Source organism: Helicoverpa zea, chromosome 31, assembly GCF_022581195.2.
Source record: "Helicoverpa zea isolate HzStark_Cry1AcR chromosome 31, ilHelZeax1.1, whole genome shotgun sequence".
NCBI classification, from domain to species: Eukaryota; Metazoa; Arthropoda; class Insecta; order Lepidoptera; family Noctuidae; genus Helicoverpa; species Helicoverpa zea.
This window is the reverse complement of record NC_061482.1, coordinates 7,558,081-7,581,648: the sequence shown is the minus strand read 5'-3', so window position 1 is coordinate 7,581,648 and position 23,568 is coordinate 7,558,081. Positions and strand designations below refer to the sequence as shown.

General features: G+C 42.5%; 2 protein-coding genes across 4 annotated transcripts in view; one reads left to right on the top strand and one right to left on the bottom strand.

Annotated features, from left to right (window-relative positions):
• LOC124645328 (potassium voltage-gated channel protein Shaker) overlaps window positions 1-23,568 on the top strand; it is a 301,935-nt gene that overhangs the window by 16,818 nt on the left and 261,549 nt on the right. The window lies entirely within an intron of this gene.
• On the bottom strand, window positions 15,099-19,459 carry LOC124645330. The gene has a single exon (XM_047185132.1). The coding sequence runs from the start codon at window positions 19,273-19,275 to the stop codon at window positions 18,013-18,015; it is 1,263 nt and encodes a 420-aa protein (XP_047041088.1). The 5' UTR covers window positions 19,276-19,459; the 3' UTR covers window positions 15,099-18,012.

Sequence of the window (23,568 nt, the reverse complement as noted above, 5' to 3'; positions counted from 1 at the left end):
AAGTGGCGTGTACAAGTAGGTGTCGCAAGTGATTTTTTGCTGTCGTAGGAAGTTGGCTGGGAAAGCACTTGCTTTATTGGCCAATTAGTGCGGCTTTTGTATTTACTTACGATTGATTTTGTTGCTGTTATAATAACAAATTTTCATAACTTAGTGCATTTTGTATTATGGTATGTAAAGTCGTGGTGGCCTAGTGGGTAAAGGACCAATCTCTCAAGTATGAGGGCGCGGGTTCGATCCCAGGTCAGGCAAGTACCAATGCAACTTTTCTAAGTCTGTATGTACTTTCTAAGTATATCTTAGACACCATTGGCTGTGTTTCGGATGGCACGTTAAACTGTAGGTCCCGGCTGTCATTGAACATCCTTGGCAGTCGTTACGGGTAGTCAGAAGCCAGTAAGTCTGACACCAGTCTAACCAAGGGGTATCGGGTTGCCCGGGTAACTGGGTTGAGGAGGTCAGATAGGCAGTCGCTTCTTGTAAAGCACTGGTACTCAGCTGAATCCGGTTAGACTGGAAGCCGACCCCAACATGATTGGGAAAAAGGCTCGGAGGATGAGTGCATTTTGTATTATCTACACATGGCACATAAGTTCTAGTAACTACGGTAAGTATGCTGAAATATATTTTGTCGCTTCCAGCTGTGCGTTGAGCCGAGACTGGAAGAAGCCAGAAAATCTGATAACTAAGTAGTTAACTAACAGTTTCCAAAAAGCGGCTATCGTGTTTGGTCAGACAGGAAATTGATCCTTGTAAAACATAGGTACATCCGGCAAACCTAGGATAATAAGTTTATCTGAATAGCTTTTACCTGGCAAGGAAGATAAGGTATATAAAGGTTTTAGATCCAAGAAAATGTAAATGACTTAAACAAGTGTAGAATAAATAAAATAACTTCATTTGTACGACTGCACATAAGTACACCACATTACGTATTACAAGCAAGCTAGTAGAACATTATCGATCGACACTTTATTTTTGTACTTGCGGAAAAAAAATATCTGCATATTTACTGGTACCGATTGCATGGTAGTGTGACCTCGCGACTATGGTATCCCTGACACAGTTACCAGATAGCCTAGGACATCGTCACACATAACCTAACCTAGGACATAGTGACGCAAATGACTTTTACCTTTAATAGGTTTTAGCATGAAATGTCTATTTCTGCGCTAGTATAGAAATTAATTATTAACCGCCTGTTTCTAGAAGCTTATAATGTTTTATGATAGTACGAGCATTAGGTTCCTTTGTGTATTATACCTATTTTGTTCCCATAGACGAATGTTGCCAAATCATTAGCCAAAATAGCCAAAATCTGAAGGAAGCAACTCAGATTTCGTAAATTTTTCAACAGTAAATGAATCTAGCTCTGTCACCTAATTGGAGTTGCTCAAGTCTTTTCTAATATCTATCTCTAACTTGACACGATTTACGTTTAGCTTAAAAAGTACTTAACTACTAAAACACGTCTTATGAATTTTCTTGAAATAGAAAAAAATAAATTGAGGTCTGTTCAACTATCTTATAAGTAAGTAATACTCAGTGTATTAAGTCGCAATTTCAAGTTTCAAACTGTCTATTCTACTTCAGTGTCGGCGATCCGCTACATTGTCACTCGACGCACAATATTGGTCGCATGAATGTGCCATTGTCTTCCCGTATAAACTCTTCTTATGAATGAAAGAAATATAAACAACTAGCTTCCGCTAGCGGCTTCGCCCGCATGGTGTGTTGATAAAAAGTAGCCTATGTGTTAATCCAGGGTATCACCTATCTACATACCAAATTTTAATTTAATCGGTCCAGCCGTTTTTGCGTGATTGAATAACAAACATACATCCATACATTCTCACAAACTTTCACATTTATAATATAAGTAGGATTGAAACGCGGGAAGTATTGTTTGTAAAAGCTACTACTTGAAGTTTTTTTCCGTGGAGGCCCGGTTTCATTGCTTACCGATTAACTGTCAGTTACTTATCTGATACTTAGTTAATGTTATCTGTCTGATAAAAGCTGCTTATAATTTCTGCACGATATTGCTATCCGAGACCTGTGGAACCAAAAATTATAGTTCATCTGTAGTATTAGTTCATGATAGACTATCAGTATAACAGTGAAACACCTAATCATCCACTAGTATGTCGCGTATTATAAAACAATCAATTGTGTCTCGCGTTCATGCGCTCCGAAATACAGCGGGTTAGTGGTCAATTTAATTTACAATTGTAACTAATGAGTGTATGCGGGTTCCTGCAAGCTCCCTGCTTTGAACTGAAGGTACTTATAGGTATCTATTACTATCTTTTGAGAGTCTCCGTAACGCAAATTCTCCCAGCAGATTGAAAGCTCCCAGTTTTCTATAATGAGAATTTTCATCCCACAATGAATCCATATTGATACCAAAAGCAAATACACCGATAAAATCTGTAGTACACCTTGCCATAGTTCTCTTACATATAAATCTGACCTACTAAAACTCAGTTTTAACTTTTCATAACGAAGCCTACCACTATGTTGTTGTTGGAGTCAGCTTTCAGGCAAGCGATCAACACCATTACAGCTTCAGTTCACCTGAGTTGTAATCTTTCAGTAAACTTATAATGACCATTAAGCGTCTTCGCATACTAAAATTGTATAATACAGAGATGAATGGTAGTGCATATGCCCACATTTCAACGATCAGGCAATGTGAAAATTAGTTGTCCAAACCATGTTTTACAAATAACAAAATCAAAATGTGTATTGGAACTACTCCCTGCCCTTGCATAAAATACCTCTGTAAACAATTTTTCAAATCGATCCGGTGGTAGTCCGGAGATTGACGCGCAAACAAACTATATACGATCTAGGTATAGTAATAATGTTAGCATCTAGAGATTTATCGATTTAAATATATTTTTCTTTATTTTCACGCACCTATAATTACATACCTAGAGGTACACCTGCTATACATTTATGTGAACTAATTAAACTAGATACTTATATTCTTATTAAATATTCTATACAACAAGATTATTATTCCTAAACATACGCAAGTAAAGACAAAAAAATTACCTTCCGTAAATTAGAAACTTATGAAATTTTTGTGGCTCCTATTTATGGTTTTAAGCTGAAAGTGCTACAAAACACCTGAATATCTTAGAGCAATAGCTGCCTGAATTAGGCCACGGTCGCTTAATGGTGAGGCCATAAGGTAAGTGGGTTCTGCACTACGGTCACACAATTACCTGAGTGTACTTAGCTTACTGTTATTTATCACGCCTACCAAGTTCGTCTTGTGTTTGGAAAACGCGAGTCTCGGGTTGGGCCAAAGTTGGTTTCTCGGTTTTAAGAAACCTCCACGAATCAGCCTGGAGTCTGGAAGTTGATGTTGATGTACCCGTACATGAGAGCATAATAATTAGGTGCATTAATGACGATCCTGAGCCTGATCTCTCTCCTGTTAAATGGGGGAATAAATACTGTACCTGTGTCTAACCAAATACTTATGCACTATGCAACGTCCTGCGCAGCTGACTGATCTTCTTCGTCGTGACCGATTATCCTTCTGGTTGCCGTTACTCGTCCCAATTAAAAAATAAGGAATATTTAAAAGATATACCTACGATAAAAGAGCCAGAGAAAGTGAGCGAGTATTGTTTCTTTTTTAACAAGCTAAACGGTAGCTTCGCTTTTAACTTGATAAAGTAAAGTTTATTGCGGACTCTTAGCTTTAACTTTTTAATTGTACATTGTACTTTAATAGATCTTAAGCAATTTTTTTAGATCAAAAAATTCAATACTACTACATTGCTATTAACACGAATGCTTTTCAAATAAATTACTAGCTTCCCCCCGCGGTTTCACCCGCGTCACGAGATAATTGCCTCCCGTAGCCGGATGGTGACAAAAACCATCCTATATCCTTTGCCGGGTTTAAGCTACCCTCCCCTCTGAATTACGCTTGATCGGTCTAGCCGTTCACGGGTGATGGCGTGAACGGGATTACAGGGATTCATTTTTATATAAACAGATAACGTTTTATGAATTATATTTGAAAGCTTCTCAATATCTACATGGATTAAGATCATTTTTGGTATCAAAACTTGGATTGTGAAGTTAGTAACTGGTTGTATAGCCACACAGTGGTGATTTTAATACCGCTGAGCGTGTGTCTCTAGGTCACGCGATATTTGCGTTTGGGTTATTAGAAATCTCCTTTATTAACTAGCTCAAACTATACCTAGTATTTTTATGACCTATATTTAATTTAGTGATTAATTATTTTTTTTGGTCTCCATGCTTTAGGCACGAAAGAAGATAAATTGATGATTGATGTATGTAACTTAAAAAAAAAAATATGGTAAAGTTTAAAGTTTCAGTTTTATTTCAGTTAAGTACTTATATATGTTACCGTAAGATTACAAACATCGTTAGATTACAATCTATCTCGAGAGATTGTAAACTGTCGAATTATTGTGAACCGTAACATCTGATTGCAATTTAACGCATTATTTTTCGCTATATTATAATCTATCGATGAGAAATTGTCAAATTGTCAACTGTCCGAAAGCTCTCTCTGATTGGTCAGTCTTTTTGTAAGATCGACCAATCACGACCAGCCGTTCTGTTCCCATGGAGTTCCCGTAGAGTTAGGAATGAAATAGAGGTGTCAGTTAAATAAAATAAATGCTCTTCAAAAATTCTTCAAGTATTAAATTTATATAAAAATAACTCTTATAAAAATACAGTTAGGTATTTTGTCTTCAAATACAAACTAATATTTAAAAATAAAATAAAAGGGGTGCTAATTAAACAGGCTTCTTTTTAATATCATTATTCGCCCCCAAAAATGTATGTTGCCTTCTAAATTACTAAGCCAGCCACAATTAATAAAGCGTCGAGCATCTAAATAATACTATCTTAGCCACGAGTTATCTTCCACTCTAAATACAACTCAGCATGATGGTTATTTTTTTGCATCTAAATTTGTAGCATGCATTCTAACAGTAAACTTCTTAAATACTATTAAATGACATCATAAAAATATTTATTTACCTTCTAATTTTTTAACTCGTACCTACTGAGTTTTTTGTTTAAAATATAACACATCCCATATTAATTGACCCAGCATGGAAGTAAGCATGCAACATGCAGCAAGCATAACTTCTGTCACGGCTCCGGCGCTGCGGGGCTCCGGCGGTCCCATGCGAGCTTATCGTCGCAGATGGTTTTCACGCTCACCACCGCAGCTTCGGCTTGCTGGCCGGCGGAGCCGGCCAGCCTCAGCCGCGGCGGCGAGCACTGAAACTACCTGCGCCTCAGCTCGCAGGCCGCCTCGCCCCTCCGCGCCTACGCGGTTTTGAATTGCACTCTAGGGGTAGGGCAGACAAGACTACGTGGAGTCGGTTTTGCAGCGATTCGTTTTCGTCACTAACTTCAATTTTTAATACAATTTTTAATTGTGTGTAATTTGAGTCTTAAAAATTAAGTACAATTTTTGATTTTATAAAAAATTAAACCGTCACTTATTTTTGCACGTCAAAGAGCTGTGACACCGGGAGTTGCAAAGAACATTGTCTTTTTTGACGTTCTACCAATCAGCGCGCAAGATGCATTCCGTTCTACGCCAGTTGACAATTTGACCGCTCTACATCGCTCTCGATCTTACAAAAAGACTGACCAATCAGGGACAGCTTTCGGACAGTTGACAATTTAACAATTTCTCATCGATAGATTATAATATAGCGAAAAATAATGCGTTAAATTGCAATCAGGTGTTACGGTTTACAATAATTCGACAGTTTACAATCTCTCGAGATAGATTGTAATCTAACGATGTTTGTAATCTTACGGTGACATATGTACAACCCTCTTTACATTTTAAAGGTAGGTAAGTGTTCGGTAATTTTTAAATTATTTCAGTTTGCATCCATTGAACTTTTTGCCAACATAATTAGCGTCAATGTTTATGTCCATAAGCGCCGTGCTACGTTCTTATTAACGACTAGCTTCCTCCCGCGACTCCGTCCGCGCGGGATCATGTCGTTTAAAATAAAACTTTTCGATTTTCATAACTAATTGCAACTTGCTACACTTCGAACCCTAGAAAAAAAGAATAGGACCATTCTTCTTACCCAAAATCAAGATACGAACGAAAACAGTAATAATATTATTGATGATTCACCGCCATTATGAAATGCAACCGCTCGCTGGCCCTAGTAAAAGTTTATTAGATTATCAATCTTATTTCTTTGTCATAAAGGCTTTGATCGCTTGTTCGATTGCTTGTTTTCCATTCGGAAAACTATTTATTATGTACGACTGGCATGGTCCCCATTATTCTGTTATATTCGGTTCTATCTGGTGTTTGTAACCAAAATCAAAAAACAAATCAGTTACAGACTATTATGCTTCAGAATTATATCTTTCGTATGTATTATAGATATAGTGAGTCGCTGTACATTGGTAGATATTCTTAAAATCTAATTCTTGAGACACCGTTTGTCCGTGAATGTTATTTTTTTTCTTTTATTGTATCTAAGAGAGCTGTCTAAGAATACTATTGGTATCCCATTAAGAATTCAGTTCTGAAATCGTAAACATTATTCATGGATATTTCAAAAGAGAAATTAGTTGAATATCTTTGAGCAGGTTTAGATCATAAAATAGCTGAAAGAAAATGTAATTAATGTCTACGGTTCCATTACACAACTTTCAATATCTTAGACTAAGAGCTTTGTTTTCATTCTAGGAAAATATTTAATTTATGACACTTAATTAATAAGTTCCTTTCAATAAAATTAAATTGCAGTAAGATAGTTGAAATCTTGATCTAATTAGCCTTGCTTCTAGGTTACATTTTAATTACCTAGGAAGGGAAAGACTCCGAACTATGCTGGTAACTTCCAGTCCAACTTTCCAGTTACATGAATATTTCAGCTTTCTCTGAAGTACGTCATAGAGATGTCATTATTGTTGCAGATGCTCATAGTTTGAGCCAAATAACTATGCATTTTTGAGACAGCCATTTCAGTCCTTGATTTCAAAAAAGAACTGGTGACAAAGAAAATATATACGAAAGTATTATCCACGTTGAATGGCATTGCTTATTCTGCAGCCAATAAACAAGTAGTAGGGCTAACCTCCGGTCACGCAAATTGCCGACTGAATCATATTTCAGTCTTCACTACACAGACTATGCATTTAACGGGCGGAGACTTTAATAGCTTATTATTTTGGCAGCAGAATAATTCCAAGAGCTACATTTATCTATTTAAATAATAGGTGAGAAGTGAAAAAAGGGAAAATTGATTCAGCAAGTAACGTAATTGTACCTCTGCTGTGTCCAGGTTTGATTATTTTAGAGCACATGCATTGTTTTGTACCTAAATCTAAATGGCCTCAAGGTCTTAGGTCAATAGTTGAAACTTTTCTTGAGACTTGTAGCGGTAAAATATCAGAACTCTTACCTTCACTGCATCCCTTTATCACACAAATCATCATAAATCAATCTTTAAATAGGCTTCGTAATAACAGAACCATTTGTACAAGCAAATCTAGTTAAGCGATGCAAGTCGGAAATTGCGCTGCTTATCGAGACATGCACTACGATCTAACTTGGCCTTGAAGCTCGGAAGGTCTCTGCACTGAACGAAGACCAAGGTTAAACTATATTGTATCATGACCTACTTATATTGTGATAATTGCGCTGCGAAATCATATTTTGTTTTAATTGAAAATTCTGCTGAATATACACCTGCTTCCTCGTATTTTAATTTGTTTTGGACATTACTCAGTACTTATTTGTTGTCTGTTTGGGACACGACTGAATTTAAAAACTCATGATAATATGAAAGATTTCTCTATAAGGTTACTGATAGAATCTTATGATATAATAGAATCCTACAGAAAACCCCATAAATAAACCCCATGGTGTAAACTCGAGGAAACTCCATATAGGTAGGTATACCTACTGCTGCTATTTCGATTTGGACTTATTGACGAGTATCTGTATTTACCAGAACTTTATACAAAAATAGGTCTTCACTGTTTAAAATTGTAACCGAAAATTTAAAAAATACAAAAAAAATCTCATAACAAAAACACATCTTACTGAAAGAGCACTAGCATAAAAAAAATATAAAACTTCTGTCAAGGTCTTAGAAAAAGGTGGCAGAATGATAACAGCACTAATCTCAAAAAAGAAAAGCTTTTTTTTTTTCAAGTTACATAGGATTGGCTGTTGCTAGGCAACCGGTCTGCACGTGCAAGAGCCTTCATCTGCACGTGTAGGCGCTTAGAAGCCATTTCATATAAATATAATAACATAAATAGGTACATACAAACCGTTGTCGCTTCGAAGACGCTGCACGCTGCAGTTGGCAGCTCGATTCAAAGTAGTCCTTAATCTAACGAATGAGCTAGATATAGTAACGTCTTTTTAAATTGACAAAATGACAGCTGATCATGTTGAAATACGTTCAAATACAAATAAATTACCTTGAAAAACTACATAGGTAGTTTTCAGAATCTTGAGTACTAGCTTCTGCCAGCGGTTTCACCCGCATCCCGTGGGAACTACTTCCTGTACCGGGATAAAAAGTAGCCTATAGCCTATAGCCTCGACAAATGGGCTATCTAACACTGAAAGACATTTTCAAATCGGACCAGTAGTTCCTGAGATTAGCGCGTTCAAACAAACAAACAAACAAACAAACAAAAAAACTCTTCAGCTTTATAATATTAGTATAGATTCACGTTAAAAGTAAATAATTATATTAAACATAAAATTGATATTTAAGAGCTTAACAGGTAATTTTTTTATCCGTTTTATAAATAACGGTACATGTCAGAGTACTATGCGAAAACACTTAGCCATTATTATTAAATATAACTAACTATTCTAGGTTTGGTAGCAATAAATCCCAGTACCTGGAATCGACCCGAGAGCTACACGATTGGAAATTCGAATTTAACGTTTACCGAGTAACGGCATTCAAATATTTATAATACATTTATCAGGCCAGTTATGAAGCCATTTTTCATTTAGGTAGATTTCGGAACAGCGGGAAAAGATTAATTTAATTTCATATAAAATATTTATAGATAAAAATATTGAAAAATATTTATTTGTGTTGTACAGAGAAAATAATCTCCTCATCATATCATGCTGAATCCAGAAGTACCATTCTCTATTCAATCGCTTTATCCTATATGAAACCTTTTTGTGGATGTAAATCTATTTTGTTGGATGAATTTTAATAACCTTAACGGATCATTATTACACTGAAACATTGCAATAAATGGTTTCGGTATGTAAAGCTTATTTATTGGAACAAGATCGAATTTATGGGCAACTTCACTGCTCCGTATTAGCAGTAAAAATGATAAATTAATTGTGAAAAAATATCCAGATGAGTTTAACTAAATTGAAGAAAAAGTTGTCAGTTGAGTTTTATCAAGCAAGAATTTTCCATACCTTACTTTTATTCACGAAGTTATCTAAAGTACATACACATACCGTGAGTATTGCATTACTGCTGTGTATTGCAAGTTTAGGCTCACTTCACTCACAGTTTCCGAAAACGCCACCGTAATAGTTGCGTAATCTAGGCAGCACAGGCACTTATGCGTGAAAAGCTCTAGGTCGATAAAAACATTACGAGTCGTAAACACACATTTGTGATGTTCACCAACAGTCATTCCTTAGTAAGTTTATTCATCACGGGTTCCAGTGTATGTGTGTAAAGCGTTCCTTTATTGTTAGTTTACGTTACCAATTAGTGTTATGTGGCTGTCGCACACTGAGCGCTGGGAATCTATGTATGCTAATGATTGCTCTCATGGTCTTGCGATGTCCTTGGAATTCCTTTCAAAAGTTGGCGACGCTCATTAGATGACATTTTACTGTCTCATAATAAGTGGAACATATAAGACACATTGATAGTGATACACATAAGAAAGTGGAATAACCATATCAGTAATTATTTGTTTATTTGCTTCAACTTGGTGGTGGATTATTTGGAATAACATAGAAAAGCGCGCTCCACATTTGGCCAACGGCGCCATTATACTTTTTTTCACTGTTGTCAAAATAATCATTTACACACATATTTTACGAGTAGGTATTAAATTATATACCTTTACGGCAAGTTAATTAAGTAAATACTAAAAAAAACGAAATACTGTTACAACTAAACTATTTACCGAATCGCAATCGTATATTAAGTTAAATAAATGCCTTCGAGAGAGGCCTTCATTAAAATCGAAACCACCCGTTTACACAAGGTTTGGATTCTGAAATTTCAACCTTCAAACTGCTAGGGTTTACTAGGTCGGGGGGTCCCCCCACAGCGTTGACTTCCACGTAGTGACCCCTGGGCAACGCCGCGCCTGACCACCGTAACGGAGTGGCAGGCCGGCGGCTAACGAACGCTGTGCGTCGAAACATCTTCAACAGTCTTGCGTTTCGATATTGTGGGTGGCAATGCCACGTCTTGTAAGGGCCGCCTCCGGGCGCTGTCTCCCCAAAGGCCCTTCTCAGGGCCAACCCAAAGGCCCTTCTCGGGGCCAAACCATGGCTCGAGATGCTTCGGCATCAGAGACCAGCCGCGCACCATCCGCGGCTAGTCTCATGCGAGATAGTGACGTCGTGTCCACCGATTTGTCCGACACGGAGTCACAAATGAGTGGCACGAGCGGCGTTGCAACCCGCCAGACCAGGAAGAGGGCCTTCCTCAAGCGGGGCTCCGTAGGCTCTTCAGATGCGGCTGAGAAGCCGGCGAAGCGGGCGGTTTTACAAGACGACTTGGAGGAACAGCCGGCGCGAAGAAGCCGAGCCAAGGCCAGCCACGGCGCCTCTAGTGTCGTCTACGCGGACCACACAGTGGAGGAAATGGAGCGCATGGCCCTGGAGGATCAGATGGAAATCCTCGAGGTGGCCTCCAAGTCCTCCAACTTGAAGGGGACCTTACAGAAGGCCCTGAAATGCCGGGCAGCGAGCTTGCTCGGCATTGTTAAGGAACTGGCGCAGCGCACCACCTCCGAGGAAACGCGGCAACTGCAGGCGAAGGTGGATCGCCTGCAGAAAGAGGTGTCTGCGCTGCACGCGCGTATTGCCGAGCCCACGACTCGGCAAGAGGGAACGTTAGAAGGTCCAACACCGCTGCCTCCCTCCTCCTACTTTGAGGATATTATCCGCAAGGTAGTTATGGAGGAGAGGGCCTTCACCAGAGCCTGTCTCGCCGGCATTGAAGATCGGCTCCTGCCGGAGCCGCGGCTACGCCCTCCACTCGCGGCGGATAAGGCGCCCGGACGGATGCCCATCACACCGGGGCCCTCAACGGCACCAGCCCAGGCGGAGCTCCAGGTGCTAAAAACCACCAAGGGCAAGAAGACGTCACCGGCCCCGACTACTCAGACGTTCCCTCCCGAACCGGTGACGGAAGACGTACTGCTGCCCTCCACCACACCTTCCAACCAGCCTTGGATAAAGGTGGTAAAAAGGAAGCAGAGAGGGAAAATGTCGGCCCCTGAGCCCCCTGCAGCCAAGCCTGCAGCTCTAGCGGACAAGAGGAGGAAGCTCGCTCCTCCTCCAAGAACTGCAGCCGTCGTGGTCACATTAACCCCAGAGGCAGCGGAACGAGGGGAGACATATGAGTCCGTGCTGCGGCGGGCTCGTACAAATGTCGACCCTACAGAACTTGGGGCTGGCAGAGTCACGTGCCGAAAGACCCAAACAGGGGCCCGAATCTTCGAGTTCTCGGGGGCCCAACGCGGCGCCAAGGCGGACCTCTTCGTGACGAAGCTCCGAGAGGCTATCTCGGACACGGCCAAGGTCGTGAGAGCAGTCAAGTGTGTGACACTTGAGGTGACCGACCTCGACGACTCAGTCACGCAAGAGGAGGTGGTGGCAGCGGTTGCGGCGGCGGGGGGTTGCACCGTCGCATCTATCAAAGGCCGAGCCATTAGACCTGGCCGCAGGGGCATGGGCACTACGAGATTAGAGTGCCCGGTCGTAGTTGCCAAAGCGGTCCTGGCTAAAGGTCGCCTTCCGGTCGGACTTAGCTCGGGTGGGGTCCGAGTGCTCGAGGATGCGCCGATGCGCTGTTTCAAGTGCCTCGGCATCGGGCACACCCGGCCTCTCTGCCCGTCCACTGCCAATCGTGGGGAACTATGCTTCCGCTGCGGGAAAGAGGGGCACAGGGTGGCCACCTGCGAGGCTGCCACCACGCATTGCGCGGTATGCGCTGCCAGTGGTCGTCCAGCCAACCACGTGATGGCGGGCAGGGAATGCCGACCGCCACTAAAGAAGGGCAAACCGCAGGCGCTGGCGCGGCCTGCCGCTGTCGCTGCTACTGTAACTCCAGTTTCAGTGCCGGCCACCGAGGGTAGCGCTATGAACACCGACTGATGGCTGGACAAAGACGACGTGTTCTTCAAGCGAACATCAACCACTGCAGAGCAGCCCAGAGCCTGCTGGTCCAAACCTTTGCGGAGTGGTTGGTGGACGTGGCGGTTATCGCCGAGCCGTACTCTGTCCCTGGCAGCTGGCTGGGAGACGACAACGGCTCGGTTGCATTGATGGCGCGATCTTCCACGGACTCTCCTCCCCTCTCGCTCTTAGAGAGGGGACCGGGATACGTGGCCGCAGCGTGGGGTGACATTGCCCTTATAGGGGTGTATTTCTCACCAAACCGCCCTCTCACGGACTTCGAGAACTTTCTAGAGGTCCTCGCCAGGGTGGCAGGCGGAATGGTACAGCACCGGGTGTTGGTCTTGGGCGACTTTAACGCCAAGTCGATAATATGGGGTAACCCGACCACCAATGCCCGAGGACGAGAGGTTGAAACCTGGTCCGTGTCATCCGGTCTGTCCCTCTTGAATAGAGGAACAGTACACACCTGCGTGCGGCGGCAGGGGGGCTCCATAGTGGACCTCGCCTTTGCATCCCCTTCTTTGGCGGCCTGTGTAGTGGACTGGCGGGTGGAGCTGGTGGAGACGCTGTCCGACCACCGATACGTGCGGTTTGATGTTTGCACCCCAGACTCCCAGGGGACCCAGGAGGGTCGGTCGCACTTCCCACGGTGGGCGCTCTCCCGCCTAGATCGGGAGGCCGCCGTAGAGGCGGCGTTCGTCCAGGACTGGCTGGCCCCTTCTGTCGGAGTCCGTGATGTGGACGCCACAGCGGTCCAGTTAAGGGTATCCCTGACCGAGGTGTGCAACTCTAGCATGCCTCGGTCTCATCGTCCGGAACCTAGACGTGCCGTTTATTGGTGGTCAGAGGAATTGGGGGATCTACGGGCCGCCTGTGTGGCAGCCAGGCGGGCCTACACGAGAAGCCGGCGGCGGCGCCTTCGCGACCTTGACAACGAAGACCGCCTCTATGCAGCCTACATAGAGGCTAAGTCGACACTGACGGCGCGAATGGGCACAGCCCAGGATCGCGCGAGGGCGGAAATGTTTGAAGGTTTGGACATTGACCCCTTTGGGAGGCCGTACAAGGCTGCATGCAACAAACTGCGCCCGTACGGTCCCCCCGTTGCCGAAACCCTCGAGCCGTCTTTGCTGGATGGGGTGGTCCAGTCCCTGTTTCCGGGCAGGGACAACTTCACCCCACCAGTGATGAGCGCCCCGCGGGGTGCGGCTCTGTCGTCGGCCGAGGAGGTCCCGCTGGTTACGGAGAACGAGATAGAAAGGGCAGCTTTCTGCCTCAGGGGGAAAAAGACGGCCCCAGGTCCAGACGGCGTCCCCGCAAAGGTGATGGCCATCGCCACCTCCCAGATGGGAGAAAGGCTTCGGGACCTCTTCAGTGCGTGCCTCACGTCTGAGAGGTTCCCGAAGCCATGGAAGGAGGGCCAATTGTGCCTTCTTCGTAAGGAAGGGCGGCCGGCGGACTCCCCATCGGCATACCGACCCATCGTTTTACTGGATGAAGTCGGTAAAATGTTCGAGAGGGTCCTCGCCGCCCGAATCAACAGGCACCTGAGTACAATCGGCCCAGATCTAGCGGACGCCCAGTTCGGTTTTCGAGCTGAGCGTTCGACAGTTGATGCACTATCTCGACTCAAGGATCAGGTGAAGGAGGCGATGGATGCGGGGGATGGACTGTTGGCTGTGTCATTCGACATAGCCAACGCCTTCAACTCTATTCCCCACTCTACCATACTGGAGGCCCTCCGCTTCCATGGGGTGCCTCCGTATTTGCGGGGACTTTTGGCGGACTACCTGAGGGACCGCACTGTCCTCCTTGTGGACAAGACGGGACAGCTCCGACGTTACGGCGTCGAGTCCGGTGTCCCACAGGGCTCTGTTCTGGGGCCACTCCTGTGGAACATCGGATTCGACTGGCTCTTGCGGGAAAACCTCCCCCGTGGCACGTCTGTCATCTGCTATGCAGACGACACCCTTCTGACTGCCCGGGGGAGAAATTTTGCAGAGGCGGCCAGCTTGGCCTCGGCGGGCGGTTCACTAGTGGTGGACAGAATCTCCCGCTTAGGGCTGACGGTGGCGCTGCAAAAGACCGAAGCCGTGTTTTTCCACGGGCCTCGGCAACACCAACCGCCCGACGCTCATATCCATGTGGAGGGAGTCCGCATTGGGGTGCAGCCCCAGATGAAATAATAATAATAATAATATAATAATATTTTTTATTTAAATTACATTACAGCATGAATTACATTGAGTCTTAAATATAAGCTTATATCCGAGTCTTACGTGCCTGAACTAGGATATCCTGTGTTTCAGGCGAGAAGAGCTAAAATAATTTAAAATTAACAAATAAACAAAAGGATTCTAAAGCACATTTAAATGTGTAAACTATCTGTATTGTGGACAAGTTGTATTTTACTACTACAGTATTACCATATCTTAACATCTAGTTTCTTAATTAACAAGTCATTTAAAATAAATAATATTTATCAAAAATTGTATAAAAATAAAATATTAACAAAATTAATTTTATAAACCACTTAAAAATATATAATATTAGTCAAAAACTTGTATAAAAACAAAATAAACAATAAACAAAGTCACTTTAGCACAGTCAATAAATTCTCTGTATCATCGTAGGACATTTTTTGAAGAGTTTCTTTCAGTACTATTTTACAGTTTACTTGATTCAAGTCATAAATGTTTGCTTTCGCGTTCAATCTATTGTAAAGTAGAGGACCAAGAAACAGGTAAAATTTTGATGTGAAAGCATGTTTGGTGTGATTTTGAGGACAGACTATATCTTTACGTCTTTTGTTAGTAACTTCCGTGCTATATGTTAGCTCTGAGTGCTGTTTTAATACAATGCCCATTATAAATAACTGACGGACGGTTAGTACTTCACACTTTTTGTATAGCAGGTTAGTGGGAAAAAGGAAGGGCCGGAAAGTAGACACCTTGAGAATTGCTCTCTGGGCTCTCTCAATAATTAACAACAATGTTTTACTCGCTCCACCCCATGTGGTAATACAGTATGTTAATATCGATTGACATAGAGCAAAGTAGACTTGTCTAATTATTTTTGGGTCTGCAATGTAACGTAATTTTTTGAAAACAAATATCAATTTACGAATCCTATTAATTACAGTTTCAATGTGATCTTTAAACGAAAGTGTGTCATCTATAATAATTCCGAGGTACTTTACTGTACGTGACATTTTAATACTGGGACAAGCGCACTGGTTATTTGTGCAAGTTGTGCAGTTATGATAATGTGCATATAATGTTGTGTTAGTGCCAATTAGTTTTTGCTTGCGCATCGAAAACTTGACGTAGTTTGTCTTGTCAGCATTTAAAGTTAGTGAGTTATTTTGAAGCCATTTATTAATAACATTGAATCCGTTTTGCGCATACTTGTAGACATTTTCTACTGAGTCAGCTGAAAACAAAAGAGCCGTATCGTCTGCATAACAAACGATATGGCCGTGATCTAAATTTAGATTACAGAGATCGTTTATGTATATTAGGAAGAGTGAAGGGCCCAAAATACTTCCTTGGGGAATACCGAAATCGGTGCTTTTTTCATCATCGCTAACAACATTTCCAATCTTGACACATTGCGTTCGTTCTTCTAGGTAGCTTTTAAAAAGTTTCAGCTGAATATCTCTGATACCTATGGCTTCAAGCTTGCGCAACAGGATGGGAATAGAAACCGTGTCAAAAGCTTTTGCTAGGTCGAGGAATATACCTACTGTGTGGTTACCTTTATCAAGTTCTTGTGCTAGATAGGCGGTTAGATGGTGTACGGCATCATCAGTGGACATTTTAGGTCTAAATCCAAACTGCTGCGTAGAGAGAATAGATTTATCCTCCAGATATTTATAAAGCCTATTGTTTATAATCTTTTCCAATATTTTGGACATAGAGGGCAGTAAGGAAATAGGTCTATAATTTGTCACTTGGTCTTTACTCCCCGATTTGTAAACTGGGACAACAACAGCTTTTTTTAAACACTTAGGGAAAACTCCTGTATTTAAACATTTATTAAAGATGACCGTTAAGGGCGGTACTAAAAGGTCTTTAAATTGCTTTAGAATTTTGTTAGATATGTTATCCCAGCCTACTGCAGAGTCGACTTTTAGACCCATAATAATCCTTTCAATTTCCGCTTCGTCAGTATCTAGTAACACAAAAGATGATAAGGTAGTGTTGGGTGCATGCAATGAGCTTGTTAGGCACTGCGATTGTCCCCGATTTTTTTCAGCTAAGCGCTTGCCTACGTTAACAAAGAAATTATTTGCAATATTCGCCGCTGTTAACTGTGATGAATGTGCATTTAATAAACCTGAAGAAGACTGATTCTGTTTTGTATTGTACGTCACATTTTTAACAATTTTCCAGATCTTTTTGTTATCTCCACCAGCCTCTTTCAGTGCAGTATTATCATAATTGCGTTTTACTTTTTTTAGGAGGTCGTTACAAAAGTTACGATATCGCTTATATGACACTTGCAATATTAAATTATTCGGATTACCTTTAGCCTTTGTATGCAGTTTATCTCTATTTTTCATACAACGTATAAGACCGGTCGTGATCCAAGGCTTGATGTTGTAGTTTTTGTTATTTAATCTAGATATGACTGTGTTCTTTTGAATTGCATGTTGCACTTTTTTAATTAGGTACAACATACAAAACTGCGGATCAGCGGAATTGTACACAGGGTCAAAATCAATATTGCCTAAGTCTTCTTCAAGTTTATGTATCTTTAATTTAGATACTGTGCGAGGGGCGACCTTAGGAAATTTACAGTTAAGAATAAGCAGGGTAGCGCTGTGATCTGTTATTGTGGAATTAGTTACAAGGGTAAGTGCAGGGAAGTTGGTTTTAAGCATTATGTGATCCAAGCAGGAGCCACTTTGATGTGTAGGGTGCGTGTGAGCGGGTAGCAACCCATGGAAGGCGCATAGGTTCATATATTCCTCTGCCGAAGCATCTGTTTTTCCCGGAAGAATATTGATATTAATATCTCCAGTTAAAATTATATTTTTAAAGGATGATAGGCTTTGCAAGGTGTCGTTTAAAGAGTACGTGAAATTGTTTACATTTGTAACGGACGGAGATCGATACACAGCCAATATCGCAAAATCAGCTCCAATTTTAACCAACAATCTGCTGCAGTCGTTCATTTTTGGTTCAATGATAGACACATTTAGATGATCTCGAGCATAAACTATCACGCCATCGTTCTGATTGGTAGTTGAGTTACTCTTGTACATGCAATATCCCGGTATTTGTGGTATGTTATATTGCTTAGCAAGCCAACATTCGGTTAGGACAATGATGTCACAATTTATGTCCAAACGTTTTAGAAAAATGCTTAAGTTATCAAAATTCTTAAAAACACTGCGAATGTTTTGGGTTAGTATGGTTAGTGGGCTAGTGTAAGAGGACAGATATTGTTTGCAGTGTTCAACATCACACACTCCCGATTGAGATACAGAGAAATTATCTATGTCACTAATAATATTATGAAACATACTTAAAATAGTATAAAAATAACAAATAAGGCCTGAAGAATCGTAATTTACGGCGCTCCTAGGCGCCTCCATAATCTATTGAATTTATGTACCTATTTTCTGCCATAATTTTCGCTGGACAGTCCGCAGCACCTGTCTTATGATTGCTTGGCTTTTTGAAGTGCAAGCAAGTAGCGCATTTTGGTTCCTCTTCTTTCTTGGTGCATTCTTTGATGGAATGACCCAATTCACCACAGTGCCCACATATGTAGGTGGTCTCCCGACATGATTTAGCCGCATGTCCGTACTGCTGACATTTGTAACATCGTGTCACTAGAGTGAAGTCTCTTACAGGGCAGGACGACCAGTTAATGAATGCTCGGTCTTTGCACATGAGGGCTTTACGTATTTGTGCAGATACTTCTATTATAAAGTTACAGGTATCAGCATCCTTCTTACCTGATTTGTGGCTCAGCTTAACAGAGGACAAAAACGTCTCTAGGCTACAGTCCTGTAGTTTGTCGGCTAGGTTTTGGTTGTACAAACACGTAAATACTTCCTTATCTTGCATCGATGAGGGCACTCCACAAATTACAACTCTAGGTTTTCTTTTATGGGGTTCGCCGACTATTAGGCCTGTATTTGTTGACTGCATCGATTTCTTAACTTTCTCAATGTCGTCTTTGGTTTCAGTGCTGATGATAACACCGCCGTTTCTAGTCTTGCGTAGTCCTCTCACTTGTAGTTTCATCTGTTCAGGGCATATGATTTTTTGTACAAGTGACTTTGTCTCCTCACTGGATTTTAATTTGTCGTTAGGATAGATGGCCACTGAGCTTAAATTTAAGGGCTGTATAAATTTGTTGGAACTTTTTTTAACCATATCAGCAAAAGAAGGTCCGGTGTTTGGCTTGTTAGATGCTCCAATTGTCAACTTCAATTGTTGTAGTTGCTCCGACAAATTAAGTTGTTCTTCCATTTGTTCTTCCAGTCTTTCGACGGTAGAGGTAGCCATAACTGCTTTCATCTTGATGGACTGGTACTGAACAGCCATTTGAGATGTGCCGTGGCCAATTTTCATGCATAAACTACTTATGCGCATTTTTTGGTCTGAGTTTAATTTGCCCTCTGTAGCAATAGTGCACACTTCACCTAGATACTGGTCGATAATCTTCATCCAGTTTTGGATTTCTGGCGTCGAGATCACCTCCACCTCGTTTTTTTGCGTAGGCGTCTGAGGGGGTGCATGTGCAGGCACGGGTGTAGGTCTAGCTGCGGCCACGGGTGTAGGAGGCGGACTCCGGGCACACCGGTCACCCCGGCTAAAGGGGCTGCTCGCCATTGTGTCACAGATATTGGCTTGGTAACACTTTACACATTTTATTTTGCTTGACAATAATAAGCAAAAGTATTGTTTACGTTTCACAGAGTGATTCGGTCAGTATGTAAAAACTAACTAGGTCACGATTCAGCGAGTTTTTATTTATTAATTTTATAAATATTCGAGACGTCCGTTCACAACAAAGTACAAACAACAGATCAGAAATATCTGGGCATAGTCCTCGACAGCAGGTGGCACTTCAGCGCCCACTTCAGCGGGTTGTCGACGCGCTTAATGAAGACCGCGGGCGCCCTCTCATGGCTCCTCCCGAACATCGGGAGGCCCGGCAACCAATGCCGTCGTCTATACGCCGGCATACTCAAGAGTACGGCCTTGTACGGGGCCCCAATCTGGGCAGACTCACTGTGCAGACGGAGAAACGCCGCTGCCATCCGAAGGCCACAGAGGGTCATTGCGCAGCGGGTGGCGAGGGCGTACCGTACAGTGAGCTTTGCGGCGGCGTGCGTTCTGGCGGGAACCCCTCCATGGGAGCTCGAGGCTTGGGTGCTCGCCAGAGTGTACGACTGGAAGGCGGCACAGAGGGCTCTAGACCGGCACCCGGACCCAATAGAACGGGAAGAAGTTCGGGAGGAAGCGAGGGAGGTAATAACTGGGCACTGGGCCGAGGACCTTGCCTCAGCAACGTTCGGTCGCCGGACGTTGGATGCCATCGGGCCTGTCCTGAACGGATGGCTCGATCGGCGGCACGGGTGCCTCTCGATGCGTCTGGTGCAGGTGCTGTCCGGGCATGGCTGCTTCGGATCGTACCTGCACCGGATTGGGAGGGAGGAGACTCCACAGTGCCACCACTGTGAAGCCGAGGTGGATACGGCAGAGCACACAATCGAGGTGTGCACATCGTGGACTGAACCCCGCCGCACCCTGGTGGCAGTAGTCGGGGACGACCTCTCGCTCCCCAGCGTGATTGCTGCCATGCTGCGAAGTGAGGAGGCATGGGAAGCGGTGGCCTCCTTCTGTGAGGACGTCATGTCACAGAAGGAGTCGGCGGAGCGCGTGCGGGAGAGCGACCCTCTCGCGGCGCCGCACCGCAGACGAAGAAGGGGTGGAAGACGGCGAACACAACGTCCGTCCCCATCCGCCCCGGGGGGTGATCAGCGGGCGACAGGCACGGGGGTGCCACCGCCTGCACCACAAGGACCGCCCCTTGTGCTCCGGCCATCATAGGGACCCCCTCCCCACTGGGGGGAGGCATGAGGGGCCTGCCGTAAGGCGGGCAATCGCCGGTGGGGGACTGGATGCCATAGATTCCCAGACCCCCTCCACTCAGGCGAGGTCGGAGTGCCGCTGGGCCTTTTTAGTGGGTATACCGGGAACGTCTTTACCGGGGAGTCCCACATACCCCTCTCCCGTCCCCCGACGGGAAGGGGATGCGTAATAGCATTTTTAACCCAGCGACAACAAAAAAAAAAAAAAAAAAAAAAAAAAAAAAAAAAAAAAAAAAAAAAAAAAAGGGTTTACTAGGTCGTAAACCATTATAATTACACTAGAATTGAGCTAAGCGCTGTGCTGTTAGTTCTATCGCACCTACATGAAACTTTTCAGGTACTGGGTCAAGGTTGCGTATGATGAATGTTAATGATGATATCTGAATTTTCTTCAACAGATTTTTTTTTTACATTATTGAATCCAAATTATTTGAAGTTTATAAATATTCTTAAGAGTTGTAAGACTTGGAACAATCTTGTGTGTTCAGATGTTTATAAGGTATTATCATTGCTGAAAGATCGTGGTATGCCAACCAGTCCTTAAATAAAAAATATGTAGTTATATTCAATATTGCCATTTCGGAATGTCTCGAGTGAAAGCATTTTTGTGCCACCCGCATCTGCACCCTCAGTAAATTAGGTCTTGAGTGCTGTGGTAAAGCAATTTGTAGTTGGCTAGTTAAAACCAGTGAGTGACCAATAAGTAATTATTAATTCTGTAGTCCAAAATAATTGTGCATTTATTTAAGCCCTTTGTACAGCAAAATCGAATTTTAATTAAAACCCATATGCAGTTAGCTTTTGTTTGTGACATATAATTTACTTTATACTGGGTTGGTTGATGATTATAATAATAATAATAATATAAGCCCCGCAGGGCATCTGAGGCGGATGAGCCCCGCAGGGCATCTGAGGCGGATGACGGGGAGTAGCGACCCCGCGGGGCTATATATCCGAGTGCTCCAGGGAGAGTATACTGTCCCCCATCTCCGGCTTGCCGGAGTGAGGCATGACGGGGGATAGGTCTCCCGCCTCTTGGCTTGCCTTCATCGGCCGGTCAGAGTGGAGTCGCTAGAGCAAGGTTAGTCCTGCTCGGAGGGTAGGTGCCTCGTGGTAAGTGGCGAGTGGGCCGGTGATGCTGGACCCACAGGGAGCGCGTGATCTGCGTTTAAAGTCCGCTGAGGTATCCTCACCCTTCTCAGCCGCTCATGTCCCTGTTGCCCTCTTGTTGCTTTTCAGTGACTGATTCCCGGGGGCCCAGTAAGTGAGTTGGCGAGTCTCCACCTGCCATTTTAACATGTATTTAATACATTGTCATCGGCAGGTGCCATAGTTCCCGTAGTTTCCCCATTCCTAGTCCATTAGCATCCCATCACAATAGCCTAAGTAGTTTTCATCCATAGTTAGCAATAGTTTAGCACAGAACCGGGGATTGTCCTTGGGTACATTTCTATAGTGTATACAGGGATAATCGTCGGTTTTGTGTTACCATTTCATTAAAGTTGTCTCAAAAGGGCTTCAGCGTGTTGGCTTCGGCCCCACGTTCGCCTTCCAAAAATCCGGGACTCTGTAGTCCCGTGGTCGGTTAGAGACATACAAATAATAATATAATAATATTTTTATTTAAATTACATTACAGCATGAATTACATTGAGTCTTAAATATAAGCTTATATCCGAGTCTTACGTGCCTGAACTAGGATATCCTGTGTTTCAGGCGAGAAGAGCTAAAATAATTTAAAATTAACAAATAAACAAAAGGATTCTAAAGCACATTTAAATGTGTAAACTATCTGTATTGTGGACAAGTTGTATTTTACTACTACAGTATTACCATATCTTAACATCTAGTTTCTTAATTAACAAGTCATTTAAAATAAATAATATTTATCAAAAATTGTATAAAAATAAAATATTAACAAAATTAATTTTATAAACCACTTAAAAATATATAATATTAGTCAAAAACTTGTATAAAAACAAAATAAACAATAAACAAAGTCACTTTAGCACAGTCAATAAATTCTCTGTATCATCGTAGGACATTTTTTGAAGAGTTTCTTTCAGTACTTTTTTACAGTTTACTTGATTCAAGTCATAAATGTTTGCTTTCGCGTTCAATCTATTGTAAAGTAGAGGACCAAGAAACAGGTAAAATTTTGATGTGAAAGCATGTTTGGTGTGATTTTGAGGACAGACTATATCTTTACGTCTTTTGTTAGTAACTTCCGTGCTATATGTTAGCTCTGAGTGCTGTTTTAATACAATGCCCATTATAAATAACTGACGGACGGTTAGTACTTCACACTTTTTGTATAGCAGGTTAGTGGGAAAAAGGAAGGGCCGGAAAGTAGACACCTTGAGAATTGCTCTCTGGGCTCTCTCAATAATTAACAACAATGTTTTACTCGCTCCACCCCATGTGGTAATACAGTATGTTAATATCGATTGACATAGAGCAAAGTAGACTTGTCTAATTATTTTTGGGTCTGCAATGTAACGTAATTTTTTGAAAACAAATGTCAATTTACGAATCCTATTATTTACAGTTTCAATGTGATCTTTAAACGAAAGTGTGTCATCTATAATAATTCCGAGGTACTTTACTGTACGTGACATTTTAATACTGGGACAGGCGCACTGGTTATTTGTGCAAGTTGTGCAGTTATGATAATGTGCATATAATGTTGTGTTAGTGCCAATTAGTTTTTGCTTGCGCATCGAAAACTTGACGTAGTTTGTCTTGTCAGCATTTAAAGTTAGTGAGTTATTTTGAAGCCATTTATTAATAACATTGAATCCGTTTTGCGCATACTTGTAGACATTTTCTACTGAGTCAGCTGAAAACAAAAGAGCCGTATCGTCTGCATAACAAACGATATGGCCGTGATCTAAATTTAGATTACAGAGATCGTTTATGTATATTAGGAAGAGTGAAGGGCCCAAAATACTTCCTTGGGGAATACCGAAATCGGTGCTTTTTTCATCATCGCTAACAACATTTCCAATCTTGACACATTGCGTTCGTT